General features: G+C 37.7%; 1 protein-coding gene across 3 annotated transcripts in view; it reads right to left on the bottom strand.

Moving 5' to 3' along the window:
- st6gal2a (ST6 beta-galactosamide alpha-2,6-sialyltranferase 2a) overlaps nucleotides 1-26,695 on the bottom strand; it is an 88,582-nt gene that overhangs the window by 21,262 nt on the left and 40,625 nt on the right. For all 3 annotated transcript variants that reach the window (XM_077215281.1, XM_077215283.1, XM_077215282.1), the window contains exons 2-5: nucleotides 24,971-25,958; nucleotides 13,461-13,558; nucleotides 12,529-12,630; nucleotides 3,122-3,296 (exon numbers count right to left, since the gene is read on the bottom strand). In XM_077215281.1, the coding sequence (XP_077071396.1) occupies nucleotides 3,122-3,296; nucleotides 12,529-12,630; nucleotides 13,461-13,558; nucleotides 24,971-25,889 (1,294 nt within the window). In that variant the 5' untranslated portion in view covers nucleotides 25,890-25,958. The remainder of the gene's footprint in view (nucleotides 1-3,121; nucleotides 3,297-12,528; nucleotides 12,631-13,460; nucleotides 13,559-24,970; nucleotides 25,959-26,695) is intronic.

Genomic DNA, 26,695 nt, shown 5'->3' with positions numbered 1-26,695 from the left:
GGAAGTGACATTGGAAACGCGACTGGCCCTGGCACGCACTAGCGCGGCTCGGCCTTGGCCCGGCAGTGGAAACGCGGCTAGTCTCAGTTGAAGGAAACTGGCTCTTACAACAGAACTAATCTGTTTTTCAAATTTAAAAACACTGTCAAATATCACACCGAGATTCTTGGTAAATGGACGAATGTGTGATCCTAACGAGCCAAAAGCATCTACACAAGCACTTAGATCCCCAGGACGACCAAACACAACAACCTCAGTCTTATTTTCTTTAAGACAGACAATTCTGATCTAACCATATTTTTAAGTCTCTCAGGCAGTTAAGAAATGGCTTAATAGAAACTTTATAATTTGTTTTGATGGGCAAAGAGATTTGGACATCATCCGCATAACAATGATATGAAATATTGTGTTTTTTAAAAATGGACCCGAAAGGCAACATGTTCAACGAAAACAGCATGGGTCCCAATTAGTGGTGGGCCGTTATCTGCGTTAACGTGCTGCGATAACGTGGGACTCTTATCGGGCGATAAAAAAAATTTCCCCGTTAATCTATTCTCAAAGTTGGGTTGGGATCATAAAATAGATTTTTCGAATATCGTATTATTTTCGCGCAAATCGCGCAGCAGGGTATTTTCCTGTCAGGGACACAAGGTGTATACTTTTACATGTTACGTTGGGCGACGTTCCTCTCGTTACTTTACATATTGTTAAATGAGTTTATTCCAAGCGCGCTGTATCTTTTTTATGGGCATGAGCGATGCTCAATTTACAAATGAATCACTCTTTTGAGTCGATTCTGTTCAAAGACTTCATCAAACAAGTTGGCAGATCTGTCTAAATCGGTTCGCGAATCAGTCAGTCAATCAGATCAATATCTACGTCGTGCTTATTGTTTTTTTCTTCTTCCAATTAGCCTACTATGTTAAAAAAAAACGACGAAAACATGTTACTTGTCCAATTAATAAACAGTTTGTTTGATGACAAATCGCTAAAGATGAAATTGGCCTCCCTTTCTGTCATTGTAATTGTGCGTTTTATTTATTTATAAAAAATTTTTTTTTATGATATTCGACTTTTGCTCCTCTATTGTCGAATGGCATTTTTGGCAGAAATTCACATCTCTACGCGAGGCGAACTATTCTCCAAGACTTACTTTTAGTCATTATTTGGGTAGCACACATATTCTGAATGCCTTCGGCAGAATTCAAATGAGCCATTTTAATCTAGATTAATTCCAAGTTTCCAGTGAGATTAATCTAGATTAAAAAAATCTATCAATGCCCACCTCTAGTCCCAATATGTACCCTTGGGGAACATCACAAGTAAAAGGAGCAACGGATGAAGAAAATTCACTAAGGTGAACAGAAAAACTCCTATCTGTAAAGTACGATTGGAACCATTTAAGGCCTATGCCATAAGGCGTCTCCAAAGGTGTTTCAGAGAATTTGGCAGTACATCCAACCAGCCACACAACTGCAGACCACGTATAACCACAGCAGCCCAGGACCTCCACATCCAGCATCTTCACCTCCAAGATCGTCTGAGACCAGCCACCCGGACAGCTGCTGCAACAATCGGTTTGCATAACCAAACAATTTCTGCACAAACTGTCAGAAACCATCTCAGAGAAGCTCATCTGCATGCTCGTCGTCCTCATCGGGGTTCTGACTGCAGTTTGTCGTCGTAACCGAACTGAGTGGGCAAATGCTCACATTTGATGGCGTCTGGCACTTTGGAGAGGTGTTCTCTTCATGGATGAATCCCTGTGTTCACTGTACAGGGCAGATGGCAGACAGCGTGAATGGCGTCGTGTGGGTGAGCAGTTTGCTGATGTCAACGTTGTGGATCGAGTGGTCCATGGTGGCGGTGTGGTTATGGTATGGACAGGCGTATGTTATGGACAACAAACACAGGTGCATTTTATTGATGGCATTTTGAATGCACAGAGATACTTTGACGAGAGGCCCATTGTTGTGCCATTCATCCGCGACCATCACCTCATGTTGCAGCATGATAATGCACGGCCCCATGTTGCAAGGATTTGTACACAATTCCTGGAAGCTGAAAACATCCCAGTTTGTGCATGGCCAGCATACTCACCAGACATGTCACCCATTGAGACATGTTTGGGATGCTCTGGATCGGCGTATACGACAGCGTGTTCCAGGTCCTGCCAATATCCAGCAACTCCAGGAGTGGACCAACATTCCATAGGCCACAATCGTCAACCTAATCAACTCTTTGCGAAGGAGATGTGTTGCACTGCGTAAGGCAAATGGTGGTCACACCAGATACTGACTGATTTTTGGAGCCCCCCGGGCCCCCAATACAGTAAAACTGCACATTTTAGAGTGGCCTTTTATAGTGGCCAGCTAAGGCACACCTGTGCAATAATCATGCTGTCTAATCAGCATCTTGATATGCCACACCAGTGAGGTGGATGGATTATCTTGGCAAATAAGTGCTCACTAACACAGATTTAGACAGATTTGTGAACAATATTTGAGAGAAATGGGCCATTTGTGGACATAGAAAAAGTCTTTGACTTTTGAGTTCTTTGAGTTCAGCTCATGAAAAATGGGGGCATCATATGCCTGACAACAGACCGACGCAAGTGCCGTTCTGTGAGCATTATATTTTAGATGCAAACCCAAAAGGGGAAAACCTTGAGAAGAAAATTTAAGTGACAATGTTTTCCATTGTGGCTTTTCGTTGTTACCTTGCTGCTTTGGTGAACAGTCACTATTACCATTAAAGGTAATACTCACTTGATGGAAACATGACAGTTGAGAGGCAAATAAAACATCTTCAAGCACAGATTTCTAAAAGCACAGCTTTTTTCTTGGAAGACGGCTACAAGATGTGCATTTGGGGACGAAGTGTAAAGTGAAGGTGAAGTGTGCAATTTCTGTGGCGCCAAAAAAGAACAATCAGTTTGTTTGAGCTGTCCGACTAGGATTTAAATGAGTGTTTCACCTCAAATACTGGAAAGAGTTTTGATTGGGACTCTGAAAGTGGCTTTAAAACAGTTATTTGAGCAATTTTACTAATTTCACTCTTGGAGTTTTGAAACAGTAGCACAGAATATGTGCATGTGTGAATCTGTATGTGCTGGTCTTACCTATGAACCCTGAGGAGGGTGGGTTGGGCTGAATGTTCTCCAGATTGTTACCCTGAATCACATCCCATAACTGCCAGATGTATTTCGGGTGCAGGATGTAGAAAGGCTGAGCGGGGAAGTGCATCCTGTGCTCCACGTATGGTGTGAACAGATTGTAGTCTGGATTTGAGTACCACTACAAAAAAAAAAGTGAGTTGATAAAAAAAAAAAGTATTAGTGCCTTACCTTGTGTTAATCTATTTTCTAAATGCATCTTTTTGTTAACGATTCATTTTTTTATTTATTATTGACCCTGTAATGTTTCATCAAAATGTCATAACTGGGGAAATGCCAGACTTCAATCATTTAGTCTGCTTAAATCAGCCCCTGTTACAATTCAGACCTGCCTCAATCCAATCGACAACAGGTGGATAAACCAAGTCTCCGCCCTACTTTTTGGTTATAATTATAATTTGGTTCACTCAGATGCGTCACAATACTGAAGAAAACATCTGTTGCTACTTCCGTTACATTGCAACTGTAAAGATAGCGTGGCTAGTGTTGGAAAAAGTTTACTTTTAAAAGTAATAAATTACTATATTGCGTTAGTCCCTAAAAATGTAATAATGATTTGTTACTTTTTATGGAAAGTAATGCGTTACGTTACTTTTTCTCACCTGGGTGGGTTTGCTTGTTTGTTTTTATCTTCTTAAACAATTTAGCACATTGTACTCCACAGGAATTCATGTTTGTATTCATTTATTCATTCCACCGTGGTGAGAGTTCAGAAGATCAAGGCTCTTGCTTTTGTATTCCTTTACTAGAGACACTAAGATAAATATTGCAAGTCATTGTGTGCAAAACATTACCTTGCTAAAATATTAGCCTACCGTTTAGTGCAAGAGATGCTCCTTAACAGGAAGGATTTCAGAGTAAGCGTCAGTGAAAGTTCATTACGGGAGCAAATTCTGACAGTCGCGTAGTCGAAATGTCGTTTGCAGCGGAGAGGCTTTACTTATTGACCTTACTATCCACTTCCTTCATTTTAGAAATAGCAGAAACGGCTTTTTATGAAAGGGTAATTGGAAGCCCTGCAATCTAATTGGCTCTCATGTTGTCCATGGGGTCAGATATTATTTTCTTATTTTTCGAAAGACTTGCTGTGAAAGTGGTCCAATTTCCATATCTTGCCAAGCAATCATGGGGTCATCAGATGGCACACGTGTCAGGGACGTGCTGTTACTCTGTGGGAGTCAGTCAAGGCAAAGCAGCATAGAGTCATGCCCATCTATTCTGTATGTATCCCATAATGCCTCATTTCATGTACACAACAACAAGATGGATGGGATTGTGAACATCAGAAATGTCATAAGGCAGTTCCAGTGAGGGAAGGGCACAAAGGACAGATTGGAAGCATTTATAGTAATCCGCTGTGATCTTTTTTTTCCCCCGGTATTGTGGTTTATGGTTCACAGCGGTGTGTGAGCAGAAGAGCTCAGACCAAACAAATATGAATAACCTTCCAGCATGGTGCCTGCGCTTATCTGAATTGCAAAAGTACCACATCACCTACTCTCTGGACACGTGTGGGGAGAAATACCAAAGAAAAGTATGCAATTCTAGAGATGTGATTGTGTTTGAAAGGTTTGAAAACGTCAAAATTATCATAAATGTTAGAGGCCATATTATGCCATTTTACAAATTCTTGATTTTGTTTTTGGGGTCTACTACAATAGGTTTTCATACTTGAATGTTCAAGAAATATTTTTTCACATACAGTTGCATTCAAAATTATTCCACCCCCTTGACCTCCCAGACATTTTGCTGTCTATTTTTTGAGTTATTCTGAGAACGTAAAGTTGATGGAAAAAAAATAAGAAAATGAAAAAAATCTAATTCAAAATTATTAATTTATTTTAATTATTATTAAAAATACACCCAAAAGTCATATTTCTTGCAGAATATTTTAATCTTTTATTCTTATACCTCCAATAAACACTGCCTGTAAGTGCTTAGAAGCTTCTGTCACCTCTCTACTTCAATCTTGGATAATTCCTTGCTTGGGAAAAGTTTCCAGATCAAATTTTCATGTTACCACTGCTTTCTTCAAATTCCACCAAATATGTTCAATAAGATTTAAATATGAAGACTGTACAGGCCACTCAAGAAGATTATATGACTGATCCCTGAACCCAGATGAAGTAGATTTGGATGTATACTTTGGGATGGCAGGAAAGTCCATTGATCATCAAGCTTCAGTCTCTGCAACAAAGGCATCATCCTCTTTGCCAAAATGGCTTGATACTTTGAAGATTTAATGCTGTCCTTCATACAGTCAAACTGTTCTTCTGCTTTATCTTTTAGCTTTATATTTGTCTTTTTGCTTAAACAAAAAGCTTCAAGCTTAGGCCCTCTCCACACGGAGATGCGTTTAGCTGTATACACATAGGCGGAAATCGCGGGGGGGTCGGGGGGGTCAGGACCCCCCTTATCTGGGGGTTGTCCCCCCTAAAATATCATTAAAATATGTGTGTTGTAAATAACATAATGATATATTTTTAAAATAATTGTTTAAGAAATAAAATAATACAAATGAAAACGGGGCAACAACAAAAAAACGTTTTAAACATTTTGAGTCCCCCCTCCCTTGCCTCACAGTGCTTTGGTCCACTGCCTCCGCCCCTTTTACCTCACCACCCACACACACACACACACATTCCAGTGGCGGGATGAGCTAAGTTTTTGAGTAGTTGTGGAACTCCAGTAAGTCAATGTTTTATTCACTTTAAACATCGGATGAAGTGATTATTTTCTCTTTAATATAGATGATGCCGAGTCATTAATAAATCATGTCAAAAAACAAATATATGATTGTGTACAGTGTACCAATGTACTTTTGTCACTGATGTAGTCTGCTATGTTAGCGATTATAACGTTTAACGTTAACTTACCCTTGTTTAATATGTTACAGTCTGCGTTTACCTAGCTTGTTTAATACATTATATCCCCCCACACACACCCACACCAATAGAGTTCACGCATACACTACGTGATGTAAAGTCACTCTTGTAGATTAACGTTAGACTAGTCCGGGTGCGCATTTAGATTTTAACGCTTTCACTGTGATTTAGTCGGTTTACATCATTTAATATAGTTAATCTGATATAATATCACACGAAGAGTGCAGTTTTTCTCCAGATATCAGCATGATAACAAATGTCATTTTGATTTTATACAAGTTTAATAAACAAGAAGTTAATATTAAGTTATGTACATTTTAGACACCATATTACCAACGAAAATAGTTGAAAACTAAGCCACAGCACTGAGAAGAAACACACCGAGGTGTTTCCTTACTGAATGAATCAGCTTTTTGAACAATAAGTTGAATGAATCTCAACTATATGGGGAGGCTGCAGACCTGGAGCCGGCAGATATACGCCCCTGACAGTTTTACGCCCCTGACAGTTTTACGCCCCTGTTGTTCCTGATGCGTCCAGTAGGGGAATATACTTCAAAATAACATAATTAAATCGACTCTTACACATGAATAACCCGTCCATAGACATATTTTTTGTTTGTTTTTTGTTCATTTAAATATAAACGTTACAGTTTAGATCTGCACGGATTAAAATGTCTTTAGCTATTCAGTTGGGCTTCACTCGCTTCACTCAGCCTATAGAAGACTATGTGTTTTTGTGAATTGAAAATTTAAAAATACACAGTTGGATCAACTATGTTATGAAAAGTATATGACCTACTGCAGTTATAGGCCTATTCACCATAGGTTTTTATATGGAAGACTGAGTGAAAAATGTTGTTGTGAATTTATAGTTACATTCAGATATTAACCAAATTTAGCCCATTAGACATACAGTACCGTGTAATTATATGGATCCTTGATTAGCTGTAGTACCATTCTCTATTGGTCGTTATGTTTTGTACAGCTACAAAACAGTATCCTACACAGCATTTTATGAAGACAAACACAATTTATCCCTTTTCTAAAATTCCAAAGGCCATTTAAAAGAAAGACACAATACTGTTGTTCACAATTTTTTTTATTGACACCATTTATGAATTATGATGACTCCCCTATGGTTTACCCCTCTTCTTTAACTATTTTTTAAAAGGACATCCATGGTGATTTTATCGTGTGTGTGTGTGTGTGTGTGTGTGTGTGTGTGTGTGTGTGTGTGTGTGTGTGTGTGTGTGTGTGTGTGTGTAGAATTGATGTCAGGTGTGTGTGGATTGCATCAATTTGCTCCTGATCTTCAAAGTACAGCGGCACAAGCACTTATTGATGGAACAATAGTGAAAAAAGTGTCACTTTGATTTCTTTTGGCCACCAATGATGGACTGTGCAGAGAAAATTGAAAATGACATTAAAACCATGTCCATGTATGTCTCTGTAAGTTGTTTATTTTGTAAGTCATAAAAAAATAATGAGTGTTTATAAGTTTAGAGATAGATTTTCATTTTCTTATAGCTAAAGCAAACACACCTTTATGAGATGCAAGTTAAAAAGAATTTGGTAAAGACAGAGTATGATAAAACCCACATGAAGTGCACATACCCTACATTTTAGTCCCGACCAGTAAGCTATTTTAAAAAATGATATTTGAATATCTGAGTGAGTGTGCAGTTCAACTCTTTACTTAGAGAGAGATTTACATACATGTATACATGCCTATTATAAATGTGTCTTTTGTGTGTTCACATCATAGACTGTAAAAAAACAAGTTCAGATATTTCCAATATCTACTGTAATGTTGCCCCAGAAACCATGTGGAGTATGTTTTAATGTAAGGAGTAAACAGGGTCTTACCAGAAGAGGCAATCTCACACAAGCTAAAGACAGGCAACAAAAGAAAATTAAAAAGAAAATGCATTTTAAAGTGAGAAGAGAAGACTAGGGGCAACTAAACCTACACGTGGTATAGCTAAGTTTAAGCCAGATAGAACATAAACCTGACCGTCAAGTACTTTTTGTCTCTCAAAATAAATTATAGACCCATCCATTGATATAGAAATGAATTGATAGGCTACCTATTCCAAGCTAATTGTTTATAAATAATAAATGTTGCATTATTGCTAAACAACAATAACTTTATCAGATTATTTAACACACAAATGACAGAATCTATAATTTTTTGTCAGATTTTCATTCTAACGATAAAAATCTTGATTATACGGTATTATTACTTTGTCTTCTAGGCAAGATTCATCCATATAAAGACAGAACCATTCAATGATCCTGATTTAAGAATATTCTCCTCTGGTATAAAGTCCCTTTTTTCTTCTTTTAAGAAAATTTCAAAACCTTTAAACTCAAAGGTTTCTAAAATAAATAATATCATTGAGTCTGATGTAAAGCACCTTTAATTTTTTATATTGACAAAATGTAAAATTTCTCTTTCTCGCTGTGAATGTCTTGTATCCTTTCATTTGCAATACAAAATAAATAAATGTATTAATTAAAAAACAAAAGAAGATTATTTACTAACATAACTCAATTTGTGTCGCTGTACAGCCTCCCCCTACTGGACGCATCAGGAACAACAGGGGCGTAAAACTGCCAGGGGCGTAAAACTACCAGGGGCGTAAAACTGCCAGGGGTGTATATCTGCTGGCTCCAGGTCTGCAGCCTCCCCTTACTCAATCTCAATGACTCACTCATTAACAGTGACTTACTGCCTCCTACTGGCGCTTTTAATTTCACATTTAAAGTATCTTTTCATGTTTTAAATCATTTCAAATATAAATATTTAACATTTTATTTTTAAAAAGTCATAATATTATTATGTCTGTGTAAAAACATCTAAATGCTACTTTAACCCTCATTTATCTTTGGGGTCTATGACCTCAATCGACTTTTCCGTAGTAAATAAAACATGGTTCCCGTCATCTCAGTTGCATAAAATTGTGTCACTTTTTCAACATTATCTATCTATACACACTATACACTGGGCTTGATTCGGTTGTTCTAAAGGTATGAAAAAATGATGAATGAAAAAGCTAACTAAATTGACCAAAAAAATCTTCAAAACCATACATTTTTTGTAAATAAGTTGTTTACACAAGACAAGTTATTTACAAAAAAAATTATGGTTTTGAATAATTTTTTGGGTCAATTTAGTCAGCTTTTTCATTAAACCAGAAAGAAACTTTGAGAAGAAGGATAATGGAACGGTCTCCATGCTACACTAATAATAGTAGTGAGGCTTTCCTCGGTGTACACGTATCCTTGCAAGTACAATTTTGCCTGTATTATTGGTGTCCCCTTCAAAAATTGCTCTTGGGAATTGTTATGTTTATTGTCCCCCCCAACATTTTGATGAAATTTTCGCCCCTGTGTATACATAAAAAAAAATATCGTATCGGCGTTTCGAATACAAGCATGTAGTAGTCGGCAGTTGTTGTTGCTGTTATGTGACTTAGCGGGGTAAGCTAAGTCGACACCTGGGGTGATGACATCATCGTTTCACAAAATACGGATTGGCCGTACACACGAAAGCGCAAGGGTGTCAAGCTTGTTTTCAGATTTATCCACTCTGGCACCCGGTTTTAAAAAAATAACGGTTTCAGTCTCTCAAAACGCCATCCAGACGGATCCGGCGTTTTGAGAGACTGAAACCGCAATTTTTGTGATGATGTCCAAAAACGATGTCATCACCCCAAGGTGTCGACTAGTCAGACACCGCTTAAGTCACAAAAAAGGAACAACAACTGCCAACTACTATAAAGGCCTACAAAAATTATGCCTACTTTAATGTATTTTTCTTTTATTTCTTTCTTTTACTTCTTTATTTCTTTATATTTCTTTCTTATGCTATGATGCTAGTATTTTGTCTGATTAAGACATTTTTTTATTTTGTATTTTGTAGGGATGGGCATTTCAGGCAAAAATAATATTCGACGTTCGCTGGGAATTATTTGATTATTATTTCAAAAACGCACCCCACACACGGTAACACGGCGTTCGCTCTGAAGTTAAATTTCTCTGTACTGTAGGCCTACGTGTTGTAGCCATTAAAGAAAAGTTAGTTTCATATTCATGTTTAAATAATGCTAGTTTTTCTATTTCATCTATGTATATTATATGAAAAGTGAACAGCATGAGTAGCCTAATCATAAGATGCGCAATATGGAGAGACATAATTTCGACCACTTCATTAAGTTTTGTTTTGTCTAAAGCCTTTCTTTAAAGTGAATTTCGTTTTGTATAAATTGTATCTTAGTTTTAATCAATGTTTCATCACCCAATTACCAGGATTTAATAAATACGCAAATATAGCAGACAATATAATCAGGACATGGAGGCACTGGCGCGATATAACTTGCATTGCATGTGAACTGGAGCTTGTCTCATAAATGAAGAGAAACTCAGAAATATACTGTATCTATAGAAAGCTTGAAATGTCTACTTTTAAACAAAACAATTTAAAACGAAAAGAAACAAACATCTCTCTTATGTAATCCGTATGAAGTGTGCATTTCTCTCTATAGGCACCTTCACAATACTGCGAAGGTGGCGAGTCAGCATCGTCAACATCTTTGTTGACACAGAAAACACTAGCTTATTAATAAACAATTAAAATGTCTCCTTGCTATATTTGACACATTTATAATGATTAGGCTATTTGCCGGTTCTTTGTGGCAAGCTTTATGCGTCTGCTAACTAATCGAATATCGTGACTCATCCCTATTTTGTACCAGGCCATTTATGGTTTTTCATATTGTTCAATAAAGTTCTTGGTAAAAAAGAAAAAAGGAAATAAGCTACTGTGCCTAATAGTATTGTATATACAGCGCGCAAGGTTTATGCGCAAGTCGTCTTCTCTGTTTTTAGTGTGTCTGTGTCAGAATTACAGCACCTCATACTGGTCTGGCATGTATACTACATCGGTTTGAGACGGTTTCAGTGGTTTCGTGTGTACGCAGATATTTCTTGAGATGCCGCCGTGTTTACGGAATATTTTTTTAGAACGAGGAAAAAAAAAACATTGGATGGGGAAAGCTCTGGCTTAGTGTGGACGCCTTAGTGTCTGCTTCAATACCCTTAAAGGTTTTCTGGCACAGTAAATGTTAAACTTATGAACAAGGCTGCCAGCTGTGTGTCTCTAGAAAGTCTATGGCTACAAGATTTCCAAAACACTGAAAGTTGCTAATGTAATAAAACAATATGTTCTCTATAGCTTTTGTGAGAGCTCTTTTGATTTGCCCAATTTGCTTCTCAACTTAAGCATATGTGTGGGCTAAATGTATGCATGTGTGACAGCACAAGCTAATTCAGTTTTGCTATAGAGCTTTCAAAGGCTTAATTGTGTTTTAACACAATTTTGACCATACAAATAAGTGACTTAAAAACAGCAGCGTTTAATAGGAGTTGAATAATTATGACACGGGGACAAAATAGGACAAAAATCCTATAACTCAAAAGCATTACATTATATATTGACATTATCACTTAATTTGCCACTAAACTGTTTTAGATGGAATAAAGAAAAACAATCTTTAAAAAAGCGTACATCTGTAAATGCTCTCTAGGGGTTGAATAATTTAACATTGAAGCAGGACCTTTCTTCCGAGTCTGTATGCTCTGTTTAGTTCCTGTCTCTATGAAGCTCCTCTTCCCAAAAAGTGCAATGTGCTCTGATTGGTTAGCTGGGCCACTGTCACCATTCAATGTGTTTTAGTTCAGTTTTGAGATTGTTTCCCCCTGTCTTTGTGATTTTAGTTCAGTCCTGTTAGTTTTCCCGCTCTTGTCTAATTAGCTATTCCCTTCACCTGTGTTCAGTTTATCTTCCCATTAGTCCCTTTTCATTTAAGCCTTGTGTTTTCCCTCAGTGTTTGTTGGTCGTCGTCTACGTATGGTTGTGTGTCCTGATTCTGAAGTCCTGGAGTTATTCCCATGTGCCTGTATGTTTTCTTTGAAAGTGGATTTAGTAAATAAATTAACTACATTGCAGTTTCCCGTTTCCTCGTCTTCGGCCTCCTGCACTCAACCTGACAGCCAGTGTATGGTTATTGGTCAACCTCTTCAGAAATGTCAAGGTAATGCCATTAACATAACCACAAGTTAACACACTACTAACGCAACTCAACCAGGCCTCGACCCATTTATTTTGCAAATACCTTGGGCGGGAATTATTTAAATGAGGTTTATTGTGACCCGTACATTCACAGAAGAAAAAATCAAGACTACAATCGAGGCGGTTGAGTTCAGAAACCTTAATAACTGATATAGAGAATATGCCTTTGGAGTGACTTTGTGCTTTTGAACTTTGCAGATTTTTATCACATCATCAATTAAATAAAAAATTGTGAAAAAAAGCATAAAAGGTTCTCTTTCAATTCTTGTTGATGACTAAAACAGCTTTAAAGAAATTTTTGTTTTAAGTGTGTTTAATGTAATCAGTACTCACTTTATGCAGGTTTAGGGTGTATGGAGCAGGATCCCACGCCACCAACGTTACATTCTTGTACAATGAGCTCGTGTTAAACTGGTGCTTGGGATTCGCCAGAATCTGCAAGCAAAACAGAAAATATGTTACACAATAAGTCAAACAAAAAGAGGAAGAGACACAAAATTGAGGCCCAACTAACTTGTTGATTAATCAAACACAAGAGCATCACTGACTTTGACTTGTGTAATGTTATATGTTTCTAGCGAAGAGAAATTCAGTAGTCCGCATTGAAAGTAAACATGCTGCACAAAAAACAGTTAGTCAAAACGTATAATGTTTAATATAGTTGTACAATCATTACAAATTTTGGGGAAAGATTTTTTTTTCTTTAAAATTAATGCTTTTCTCCAGCAAGGATGCATTAAATTAATTAAAAGTGCCAGGAAATACATTTATAATGTTACAGACAAAAATTCTAATAAATTCTCAAAGAATCCAAAAAAAAACGATCAACTCTTTTCAACATTTAATAAAAAAATTGTCCCTTTCAGAGCCTGACAGCTCATGGTAACAGTCTTCAAATCAGCTCCTTTTCAAACCTATTACGTGTGACTGACTTTGTTCTGTGGCAAATAGCACACGGTCAAGCCAGCGAGTTAACTTTTAAAACACTACTTTGCAGCTCTCATCTTGTTCCCACTGATCCGTTCATTCAAGAAGTGACAAAGGACCAAGCACATTTGACAACTTCTCTGGTAGCGTGGTTTCAGGTTGTTTACCCGGTAAGCACGTGTCCACGAGGACTTGATGACTCCGATCTATAGCTGAAAACAAAACAGCCTGATGACGAGTCAGAGGGTGTTCGAATGAGACCTGCTTCAATTATGTGGCTGATTCACTGAAAGTTGCATTACTACTAATGCATGCTGAAAACATCAAACGTTGCTCACCTGAGAGTTGATGATGCGTACGGTGGTTTTATTCCCAACGTCTCTTTCATAACCCTTTGTAGGAGCTGTATTAAACCGCAGCACTGCATCATGGGAGTCTGTAATTACAAAAATTGGGGCTTTAACCACATGGTGCCTCAAACTGAGTCATGTTTAAAAGAACAATGATTGAACAACAAAGGCATTTCACTCCTGCACATCTTCAGATAACTTTACAAACCAACAACATGTCCTATGAGAAAAAGAGAGGCCACTAACAACCACTACTAAGTGGGGGAAAAAAAGTCAGTTTCTTTCTTAATGCAAGGCATTTTTTAAGCAAAAAGTCAGAAAACAGAGAACACAATGTACAAGAGTGCATTGGTGGAAATGTGAGGGTGCAGCGTTGGTAAACATGTTCCCCCCACTGCTCAAGCCTGTAATCTGTTGTTAGGAACTGTGAAAGCAGCTTGTTTAACACAGCAAAGTCAGACACCATTTATTACTAGGTTCACCTCTGGGGGCTTTTTATTGATTGGATATCTTCCATTTAATCTGCCGTGTGATTGAGTGACTTTAAAGGTCATGTTAAGTTCACTCAAAAATATGAGAACTGCCCTCCATTGTGGCTACCAATGTGATTCGGATTTCCACCTATTCAAACTTGGTGCATCACATTCGGTTATGAGACAGGTGAGAATCAATAGTGTTTGGAACGAAAGGACATTTTTCATTTTCGTGGAAAATTACATCTCTGCAAAAACTAAACTTTTCTTGTGTAAAAGCACAACATGTAGATCTGATAACGATGAAGGTCTCCCAGCTGCCAAACTTTGGTTTATTAATTAGATGTTCTTTCTGAACTCCTGTATACTTCAGCTGGTTCTCCACAAGGCTGTGTTCTGCTCTTCATTTTGTATACTGATGATTGCAGGTCCACTGACTCCAACTATCATCTAATCAAGTTTGCTGATGACAAAAGTCTTACTGTCTCTGCTTCCAGGCCCTTCACAGAATCTTCAGAAATATGTTGAGTGGTTTGACAACATCTGTTCAGAACTAAACGTGAACAAGACTAAATATATGGTACAAATAAGCAGAGGCAGAAGGCTATGGCAGTCACTACTACCATTCAAGGAAAGTACCTGGGCACAATTTTCAATAATCTGCTGAAATTTACTTCAACAGTGGCAGTACCTCTTAAGGAAGCTCAATTCCTGTGCGGTTAGTAAGAACATTCTCAATATATTCTATTTCTTTATTGAAAGTGTCATCACACTCCTTTGCTGTACAGGCTGTATGACACAAAGGATGAAGGCAACCCTTGTTCCCAAAATGGTGCAGGTTTTAAACTTTTTGGTTTCAGTGCATGCATTGTCTTAGTCTGACAGCGCCGCTGCTAACTTAGCATAATGAATGGAATCCTTTGTTCCCAGATAGCATGTCGTGAGTAAAAGTGATCAAAAAACAAAAACAAATAAACAATTACTTCTTGTGGCCTGCTTATTCACAATGAGTACAAATAGCAATGCAGATTAAGACTAGGTAATTTCCTAAGCAGATATTGACTTGGGACTATATTGGGGGGAAGCACAGGCGAAACACTGCTACTTGGGCGCAGAGATATCACGCAACATCTGAAATAAAGCTTGCCACAAAGAACCGGCAAAAGTAATGATTATGCATGAAACATTTGAATTGTTTATTAACAAACTAGTGTTTTCTATGTCAGTGTCGGCTACAAAGATAAAGTTGAAGATACAGACTCGCCATCTTCGCAGTAGTGAACGTGCCTATAAAGAGAAATGCACACTTCATACGAATTAGCCTAGATAAGCAGAGAGTAGCCAATTTATTTTAGTTTTTAATCGTTTTGTTTAAAAGTAGACATGTCAAGCTTTCTATAGATATACTTCTCAGGTCTGTGAGAAGGTCTACTTGAGCTTATACGCCGAGTTTCGGTTCATTTATGACACGCGCTCCAGTTCACGCCCCGACGCCTCCGTGTCCTGATTATATAGTCAACTATATTTGCTTCTTATTTATTAATCCAGGCAATTTGTTGATGAAACATTGATTAAAATGAAGATACAAATTATACAAAACGAAATTCATTTTAAAGAAAGGCTTTCTACAAAACAAAACTTCTGACCCATTCCAAATATTTTCCGATATATTGGGCATCTTATGATCCTATCTTACTCATCTCATGCGGTTCCCTTTTCATAAAATCAACATAGATGAAATTTAAAAAACATTATTTAAACATAAATATGAAACGCATGTTTAAGTTTAACTTGTATTTAAGCATCACACCGCTTTGCTCACATGCTCTGGTGTGTAGCCTATACATGCATGTGTGCGTGCATGGGGTGGAGCGGTGAGATTTTTAAATAATAATCGAATAATGGCTACACAGCGATCTTTGAATATTATTGAGAAATATATCTACCTGAGAAATATATCTACAGAAAGCTTGAAATGTCTACTTTTAAACAAAACAATTAAAAACTAATTCGTATGAAGTGTGCATTTCTCTCTATAGGCGCGTTCACTACTGCGAAGATGGCAAGTCTGCATCGTCAACTTCATCTTTGCAGCCGACAATGACATAGAAAACACTAGTTTATTAATAAACAATTCAAATGTTTAATGCATAATCATTACTTTTGCCGATTTTTTTGTGGCAAGCTTTTTATTTCAGGTGTTGCGTGATATCTCTGCGCCCAAGTAGCAGTGCTTCGCCTGTGCTTTCCCCAATATAGTCCCAATATTACGATCCATCTAGGTTAAATCGTAAAAAAAACATGACTCCCACGCCCAGTCGTCAGACCGAAAGAAACAATGAGCCCAAAATTCATGAAAAACGATAAACGTTTTATTAAGATAAAGAAAATAAACAGATGTAAAATGTGAGTTATTCCAGAGTAACAAACCAGTAGGTCTCTAATCTTCAGGAAGACCCAAGCCCAAAATAACAAACAAAACAGATAATAAACAAAATATCAAACTAACTTCCCTCAAAGTATCCAATCAAAGTCCAGCAAATTACCCTAAGTACACTAACAAAACAGAACGAACGTACTGTCAAAGAAAAGGGCAGGTCAACCCTACAAGACACCATCACTGAGAAATAAACAAAAAACAATCTAATTCCGATACAATAATGGTCTGACGGCTGGAGAGGAGACAGGAGAAGTGCGACGGGCCCGGAATCGCAACAGCTCAACTTCAAAGGGCGGAAGCTGGAGTCTTAAACCCACGCCAATTAAAGGTGTGGAGCCATCCCACAGCTGATCGGAAGATCCTGCTTAGTGCAAACAGAAATAACAAACAAGAAACACAGAAATAACAATAACAAGGAATACATAATTCCGTAACACCCAAGTCAATATCTGCCTAGGAAATCGCCTAGTCTTAATCTGCATTGCTATTTGTACTCGTTGTGAGTAAGCAGGCCACAAGAAGTAATCAACTTCATAGAGGCGGCGCTGCCATACTAAGACAATGCACAGACAAAAATGCATTTGCCAATCTATCTAATTGTAAGGGAGATGGTGATTAACCCCTATTTCAAAAAAACAGTGGAGTGTTCCTTTAAGGTATCTGTCTGTAGCAGATTATATTCAATATGTGCATAGTGTTGAAGCAGCAGCAGTGTTTTTAGTTAAATATGCACAATGATGCTTCCTATTTATATTGTGTTGTTACTCAACGTGACCTAGAGTAACAACACAATATGCATTGGACATTCTCACCCTTTATACAAACACGCACGCGCACACACACAGTATAGGCTCTGAAACCCCATAGGACAGGAATTAAGCTTCCTTAAGAGGTGCTGTCACTGTTGGCATTGTATGCATGTACGCGAGAGAGAGAGAGAGAGAGAGAGAGAGAGAGAGAGAGAGAGAGAGAGAGAGAGAGAGAGAGAGAGAGAGAGAGAGAGAGAGAGAGAGAGAGAGAGAGAGAGAGAGAGAGAGAGAGAGAGAGAGAGAATAGTTATTAAACTATTTTATAGAATAGTTTAATACAACAGCAAAAACACACATAATTATTATATTCATATCTGATAATAACACCACATTTCAATTAAAAAAACCTAAATTATTTAATCTTAAATGAAAATTAAGGGGGAAAAAATCATCATACAAATTGATTGCATAATACATTTAATGTAATAGCTAAATTATTTAATTTAATTTTAGGATGGTGTCAAATTCATACTTAAAGATATATTCTAAGTCCATATTTAAAGCAACGATAAAAGTGTAATGTCCTTTAACCATTATACAACATTGTTGTGGATAATTTTCTGAATACAAAAGCCGTTGCAGAGCCAATGATGTAGTCTAAAACAACAACGCTCTCTAGTGGATGAACAGTTTCCTGCAATATAACGTTCACACAAAACACACATTCATACATATAAATCCAATGCAGACAGAGAGAAAAAATAGAGTGAATGATGAATAGTCTTATCAACCGGATGTGACGTGACAATGACTGATCCTATGAAGGAAACCCTTCACCTCCTCATCCATCTCTCAGTTCAGCTGACATGCAGTTTATTGGTCTTCATCAACTAGCAATATTTTCAAAGCAGTAAATTTGAGCCTGACATTGAGCATGTCCCCACTACTTTGACAGGGACATCAATCTCCTGAGAGAATGTCACATCAGGATAAAAAAGGAGCCCACGTATGAATGTGAAATGCTGAGAAATTTCAACAGTAGTCTGTCACATTGTATATATATATATATATATATATATACACACACCAATGCTAAAGTTGACTAAAAACCCTAAAAACCTCCAACCTTTAAGGACAACAATTTTCGTTGTGAATGAACATTGTATCGTAAATAAATGTTATTCCTTAAAATACAGCTTGCATAAGTCAGGACACCCCTATGTTAAATTCCCATAGAGGCAGGCAGATTTTTATTTTTAAAGGCCAGTTATTTCATGGATCCAGGATACTATGCATCCTGATAAAGTTCCCTTGGCCTTTGGAATTAAAAAATCCCCACATCATCACACATTCCCTTCACCATGTGTGTTGTGGAAAGACACTGAACTACCACTAGGTGGCATAAGAAGAACATGGTTTTGAACACTAAAAGTCAGTTTGATATTCTATTCAAATACTCCATACTCAAAGGAAACGCAATGTAGCAGGATACTAAAAAAGCTTAAAAGTATATTGAGGCATTATTATAATTTGGTCTTCTTGGTGGCAGCTTCACTGAAGTCAGAACAAGGTTGCAATCATGGCTACAGCATTTTGTTTTAACTGGCTAATGCATGAAATTATAGATTCCACAATCTACCCCAAAAAATGGTGCGCCAGCATCTGCCAACAGTTGTAGAGAAAATGCAAGAAGAAAATAATGGATAATGTGTATAGATTATGTAATCACAATTTCTGCCCATTTAAAAATAGAAAAATATATAACCATTTCAAATTATCTAAAAAACTATCAACATGTCAACAAAAAAAAAATAGTGGCAACGTTACACTGACTGTACAAGATCAAAATCATCTCGCGTTTCGATCGGTCGGGCAAGTAAAACTCTCTTTCACTTGAAACTTAAAATCCCCTTTTCCCGGACAAGCAGGCACGTTTTAAAGTCGCTCCCTGTATTCACTCTCGATTTGTTTCGTGCTGTAAAGCGGAACAGATGATCAGGTCACGTGCGTGCGCTCGCTGATGTTCTCTTGAACTGAGGCGCTACAGTGATCGAGCAGAAAGAGATCGCGACAGCACGAGAGACGTCTATGGCTCACTCCAGTCTATATTAAATTAGCCAATTGTTATTGTGAAGTTTATTGTGCTTGCAGTTTATGACTGTATAGGCTGAGAGTGTTTATGGCTTTTGGAGGGGCGGATGTGGCGCGAGTCATTCAGAACACAAGACAAAATAACATGACAAAATAATCGTTTTTACTCGATTGTACTATTTTGGAGATCGTTGTGAGCCAAAATCAAAATTGAAATCAAAATTCGATTAATTGCACAGCCCTAACGTCTATTTCATGCCGACTTCCAGCGGAAAACTGCAGGGAGCCCTTAAATCTCCTCTTTGGTTGATTACAATAGGCTAATCAATCGCTTCCTGGTTCTACCAAAATTGTGATGTGTGCCAAAATTCACGTAATCGTGCCACAAACAAACTCTGAATATTAGTTGATGACGCTACCCTGACAAAGCTTTGGCAAATCCAGTAAGGTTTTGTTTTTATTTTTCAAAAGTGCTTCGTGAATTTACCCACAACTATTGATAAACAACCCTGTATATGCTCTTACTTAAGGATATTGCGTAAATAAAGCTAATCTGATTAGATTTTGCAAGAAAATGCACTTTCCATTTTGGTGAAAAATATGCATCAGACATTTAGCAAACGGACTGTGGGTGCCTTGTAGGCGTTTTGTCTGAGACTAGGATGGTAGATGCATTTAGAGCTGAAAAAAAAAGAAAACCGCAGAGAGATTGAACAGCATCTTGAATGATAACGGTGGTAATGTTGACCAAAGAGGAAATATCTCTGCTGATAACTGGAAACAACCTAGTGATAAATTCAAACTACAGTGTTAGCAGACCATCATTTCTCATACAAAACGTTATGAGGAAATTGTTAAACACCAATGATATATATATTATAATTTCTTTTAACGCATAGATGAATGTTCAGGAAAATAAGATTTAGATTACATGAGCGGGAGACAGACTTATCGGGGGCTCTGGCAGATCTGCTCTTGGCTGTGCTGAGGATTTGCTGGCTCTCTGGCTCGTCCTTGAGTATATTTGGAGGGCACACTAGGATGGCACAGCTTATGGGAAATGTTTAGACAAGACAAGCTGAATTTAATAGACAGGCTAAAGAGGCTGTGGAGAAGTATAACCTGATCAAAACTGGTCTAAATGAAAATGTAAGGAAAATCAATGAGAGCCATACTCTCAGATATTGTGTAAACTGCTACAGTACAAATAATACAATAGATATTCAATCTGTAAAGCAGCTGCATTCAGCAGTTTTATGAAATACATCAGTGGCATAAACACTGAAGTAATTTGTTTGGTCTTGGCACATCTGATTGAGTGCTAGTGGATTTAAAAAACTACGAAAGACCTTGGCAAGGATTGGATAAAATGTAATAGAAGCAGCAAATTTATATGAATTTTTATTAAAATTGTCATGTTCATTAACTGTTGTCCAGTTAACTAAAATGGCATCTAATTTTAATAAACCAAAAATTCACCCCGATCAGTAAACCAAATTTCAAAACTTTAACTTAGGGGCTGATTACACAACACCGTTTTCAACAACAGAAAATTAATTTTGGCCATTCATTTACATGACAACAGCGTTTTGGGGGCCTGAAAACGCAAACGGGTTTACAGTTATGGGCTCCATTTAAACAAAAAAATGTGAATTTATGAAAACGGTGACGTCATGTGCATTACGTGTTCAGTCTATAGGCAGGTAGTGTTTCTTTACAAAGCGACATCGCCAACTACAGGCCTAGCATGAAAAGTGTTTTCAGTCGTTTTCACAGATCCATGTGAATGGGGATCGTTTTGAAAACGTCGTTTGAAATTGTCGTCTGTATGCATTTGTATGGATTTTCCACATGATCGGACCGGTAACCAGCCGGTAAGTTTCACGTCTTACCGAATCCGAGCCTGTCCGTTTTGTTGTCAGCGGCACAGGCAAAAATGTCAGCTGTGCGTTCTCTTTCTTCTCTCCGACACCCGCCTCCTCTCACTCACTAGTCTCATTCCCTCCGGTTAAATAGTGCTTGTATTGCGCATAATTTTACTAATTAAACAAAATTGTGAAAATGCCCGTCTTGGCGAATATTCAGTTAAACAGTTAGTTTTGGAACCTAATTAGTTGAGAAAGATGCATGTTGTGTAACAGTATATTGGATACGTATATAAACTCGTAAAGTGACATCAGCCTAATAAACCTGCTGCTGTCTGTCATGTTATAAATGAATAAAAGACAGAAAATGACTTGCTGCTCTCGAATGAATAACTTTTGTAACTTATAAGCATAAATCTGTATTTAATTTTTACAGTGAAGACTATCCAGTGTTATTTTACATTTGATTACATTGATTTCTGTAGCATGTCTTACCTAAATATACTGTATACCCACCCGAAAAACTTAAAGCAATGTTTATTTCATATCTCTCTTTATTCTATTGCATTTATTTGTGCTGTTTTTTTTAAATTTGTTTATTGTTCTTATATTTTTATAAAATAAAAAAAATTTGCATTAAATAAAAATATATTTTTGTTTGTATATGCAGTCAATTATAGTTATTTGAAAGACAATCTGAATCGACAAAACTCGGTATCAGCAGGTCACACTTACAAAAAAATCTGACATTGGAATCAACCGAGAATATTGCAATTTGTATATTTGCAATTGGTGCAATAATTTATCAAAATGTCATAGCTCAATCATCCATTGAAACGACAGACTTTCTCAAGTGATGAATGCCAGACTTCTCAAATCATTTAGTCTGCTTAAATCCAGTCTACTTACAATTGACTGAAATCTTGAATTCAGACCCGCCTCCACCCAACCAACAACTGACCCATTGAACCAAGTCCAATGGATTATTATACATTTTTCCCTTTTTCGTTAAAGGAGAACTCCGGCGCAAAATGAACCTGGGGTGTAATAACACATTGGTACCGAGTCGACTGTTCTCTGGGATTTGTTTTCATGATAATAGTGTAACGAGTTTTATCTCTAAAAACTGTTCAGCTTATAACGCTAGTATATGGGGCATACAATAAGTAAAAAGAGATCACTAGTTAATACCACTAACATACAGTTTACTAATAATATACTTTATAAAGACAGTACCATCGCATATACAGGCAGGAGCCATCTTTGGAAAACAGTCTCGACCAGTCGAACCACGAACGCCGTGCTACGAGCTGAACTGTGACTTGGAATCTCACGCGTATGTGGTTCGACTGGTCGAGGATGTTTCCCAAAGATGGCTCCTGCCTGTATGCGCGATGGTACTGTCTTTATAAAGTATATTATTAGTAAACTGTCTGTACACTTACAAAGTTCTCAGTGTTTCGGTTTGTATGTAGAGACCCTCATTAAGCTACTGCGTTAGTGTGGGGCCATTTTGAGCCTTGTTAGTGGTATTGACTAGCGATCTCTTTTTACTTATTATATGCCCCATATACTAGCGTTATAAGCTAAGCAGTTTTTAGAGATAAAACTCTTTACACTCGATTATCATGAAAACAAATCCCAGAGAACAGTCGACTCGGTACCAATGTGTTATCACACCCCAGGTTCATTTTGCACCAGAGTTCTCCTTTAATCCAGTACACTTGAATGTAAGTCACAATACGGAAGAAATAAGCTACTTCTGTAACATCAAAACTTTTCAATAGTTCAATGAACTGTCTTAAACTCCAGCCAGAAGAAGAAAAATCCAGGACAATATAAACAGGAGCTACAGTATTTCCCAATGAAACCTGGCCCCTTAATAACGGCAATAAACTAATAATATACACAAAATGTACTAGCATATTATTACTATCATAATCATAGCAATAAAACAATAATATATAAATATGGAAGGATAGGACATTGCTCCACGGGGAAATCTAGTGATATTTAGTGCAGCTATGAAGCAAGAGAGAGGAAGCCCTTGAGTACAAGTACAAATGTTATTAGAATCGTGATGATGGAAGAGATGGTTAGAAAGCATCCACTTTTAATAATTTTGAAACGATTTGTCTCATCTAAAGAACTAGCATCACCAAATGTCTTCATGAGACGGTTCAGTCACCATTATCCTGAGAAACAATACATCACCATGGAAACGGCTTCCTCTGCGCCCACTACCACTCTGCCACCATAGGTGCCAAAGCTGGAAGAATCTGGGCTCTTTGTGTGCCCTGTGATACTTGTGATTATGTAACCGTAAAGGGCATCAGTCTCCCACTGACCCTTTCAGAGAAACTGGCATCACCACAGAAACCAGTGAGAATGAAAAGAGAACGGTTCCTAAAACCCAACCAAAACAAATCTGCTCCAAATCCCAAACCTTCTTCTCAGCCTTCTTGAAAACTACAAATAATACACCCTTCAGTAGACTCTTCTGTGAAGGCTGAATGAGTACAAGTATTCTAGCTTTGAAGCAACTTTGATGGAAAAGATAAAGTAGTGGTCGACAGAAATATCAGCTGTTATAGTGCTTTTTTTTATTATCAGCATCAGGCGATAAGTTTTTCTGTTTAGGCAATGTTTCGGAAGCGGTACTTTTATTTTGACAGCGCTGAGCTAACACGTTATTCGATAGAACTGTTAAACAAAAGAAAGTAAATATACTAATATGTGGAGTGAAAAAAATAAGGTATATGAAATTGGATTTGTTTTTATATTATTAGTAATAGAAAGGCACAAACTATAATACCTACTCCTCTAACATCAGCATTCAACAAATACACATTTATATTATTTAAGCAAGTCTTTGAATATCTAATAAATATTTAATTTCACAAATCTTGCAGAATTATTCAAATCCAGCTGTGAGATCTTCTGAACTGTGCATTTGTGGACTGTAAAAAAGCAGGTGTACTCGGTGTAACTGTTGGTAATAAATATGAATATAAAGGAAGTAAACAAATTAATTTGTCTGTGAAAAATACTGTAACTGATAAATTAATTCTGTAATCCTATTAAAGTATAAGTCTGTTTATTTTACAGATTTATTTGTAGTTCATTTTAATGTAAAATAAATGTATTTTCAGCTATTGTTATGCATGTGTTTTTACTATATTTAAATTAGTATGAGATTATATCGTCTTTATATACAGTGTTCTCCAAGATATAAGCATCAGTATCAATAGATATATATATTGATATCGGTGAAAAGATAATCAATAAAAACAGATACAGTGTTGAAAATGTGTATATATGTGTGTGTGTGTGTGTGTGTGTGTGTGGGTGTCTCTGTATGTTATTATTCCAATTATATTTTTATGAAAGATAACGGATAAAAGGCTGACATGAATTTTCTACAGTATTCTGTATTCATTTCGGCAATACGACATTATAATTTACAGTATGAAAAACACATTAAGTGTAAGATTTGGCAGACTTATTAAACCCTTTTAAGGATTTTAAAAAATATGAAGCATACATAATATCCAATCAATTGTTTAAAAAAAAATAATAATAATAATAGCCAGTAACCAACATGGTACAGCAATATGATAAATCATTTTATATAGCATCCTAAAAGCAAGCGTTTCAATGTATTTAACACACACACACACACACAAAATCAGGAGTAAACATGCATAAAAAAATAAACTCAAAAACTATCTTATAAGTTGAGATTTAAATAAATACTGTAAATCCATACCGATAAGCCACTCACATATATTCTGAGTATTATTTGCAGGTAATGTCTATGGCAATAATGATTGAGGACGTTCTAGAGGGGTTTACCCAAGTTAAAAATCTCGTCACTCACCAATCTCCTTGCCGAGTCCCGAGTGGAGCATGGCTCCGGCAGAGGTGACCACAGCGCAGGTCTGGAATCCTGACCCATAAAGCTGGCTTAAGGGTAATGCAGGTACAATGTTCTGCCAGCCTAAATTGGAGAAAGGCTTCTCGGCCCCATCCAAACTTCGAACCTTCGGCCTCTTCTTCAGCTCGCACAGCACCTGTTGACCGTTCTGTTGTGCCTTCCGGTGCCCCCTGTAGGCCACGCCATGTTTATTATTATTCAGGTAGTCTTTCACAGCCCTCTGCAGACGTGGACTGAGCATGCCTACGGACAAACTCCCTTTCCACAGACCGTGCACTACAGATTTTGATCTGGGAACGTAGTATTCGTCCTGATCGGAGTCCTCACGCCTTGTCACCCGTTTAGTCGTCCTCCTCCTGCCCTCGTCTCCCTCTTCTTCATCTTCCTCTTCCCCTCCCAACACCTCCTCCTCATCTTCATCCTGTTGAATTGAATCCTGGTTGTACTCTTGTCGCTCACGGTTGCGACTCGTGGCGGCCGATCTCGAGCCCACATCCTGAGTGCCGAATGCGGACCAGGCCGCCAGGCTCTGAAGGTCAGGATAAGGGTAGGCTTCCTGGCTGAGCGGACTAGGTTGGGGATCGGCACTGGGATTTTCCTCTTGGCTTTGCTCCTGTTGGGTGTTGCTGGAGGCAGAGGGGGTGGAGGAGGTGGCCAGGCCTAAATGGGTGGTCATAATGGTGCGGGGGTTGCCCTGCAGTGAGGTCAGGCGGCGAGTGTCTGTGTAGGAGAGAGCGGCAGCGGAGTGCGGGTTGTCCACTCGTGATTCCATGAAGTAGGAGAGAAGCCCCAGGAACACCAGCACCCAGACCAGCATGAGGCCAAGGGTGAGCCGCCGCCACTGTTTCAGACTGGACTTCATCTTCTAGCGTTCCTGTCGGCCGCACGCCGCTGCACTCCAGACCCGACTGGAGAAGGGTCAGCAGGAGGCCTACAACAGTACAGGACATTCTTATTAAAAAAAATATATATGGCATTCTATAACCAATCTCAACCTGTACATTTTCAGGACTCAACCTCATTCTCTGACAAAGTGCACTGAACGGAACCGGGATGTACAACTAGTTGTCCATCACATCATGCAGTGTGAGAGAGCAGCCTTGTGTTGTGGGTTTTTATGTGTGGTTTAGTTGCACGTTCATAGAGGTTCATAGCAACTTACATTAGTGTCTTGAATCTCTGTGTTACCAGGACATTTCAAGACTCCCACCTGTAAGTAAATGCGGTTGTCAATCTTAAAAACTGATGCTGTGCGATTACATTAACTGTCGTGTGTTGCCACCTACTGGAGGTACCAGGTCACAACACACTTCAGTTGACTTTAGTAGTGTGGAGAAGCATAATAACAAAAAGACAAAGAAAAACTCCAGTGAAGTTGGAAAATATCTGATTTACAGGTGAGATTCTCAATACATTCAGTTAACGTAAACCCTCAAGTAAAATGTTCAGTGACTGAGATTAGCAATGATTGTATGTAATTGTACAGTCAGTTTAGCCATGAGTTCAGGTTGAATTTCTTTACTGTAGATAACTCCATAATTCACAGATTATGAGTAAAACAAATGTCACACATGCTCTGGTGACTTTTACAGTAATTAGGAAACAAAAAATTTTCTCATAACTTGTGGTTTTTTTTCAGATTATAGATTTCCATCAGTCTTATTATTA

This window comes from Siphateles boraxobius, unplaced genomic scaffold (genome assembly GCF_051911475.1).
Source record: "Siphateles boraxobius isolate OS27281-9 unplaced genomic scaffold, OSU_SipBor_1 7, whole genome shotgun sequence".
Taxonomy (NCBI): domain Eukaryota; kingdom Metazoa; phylum Chordata; class Actinopteri; order Cypriniformes; family Leuciscidae; genus Siphateles; species Siphateles boraxobius.
The sequence above is the reverse complement of the archived record's forward strand: the minus strand, read 5'-3'. Positions and strand labels throughout refer to the sequence as shown.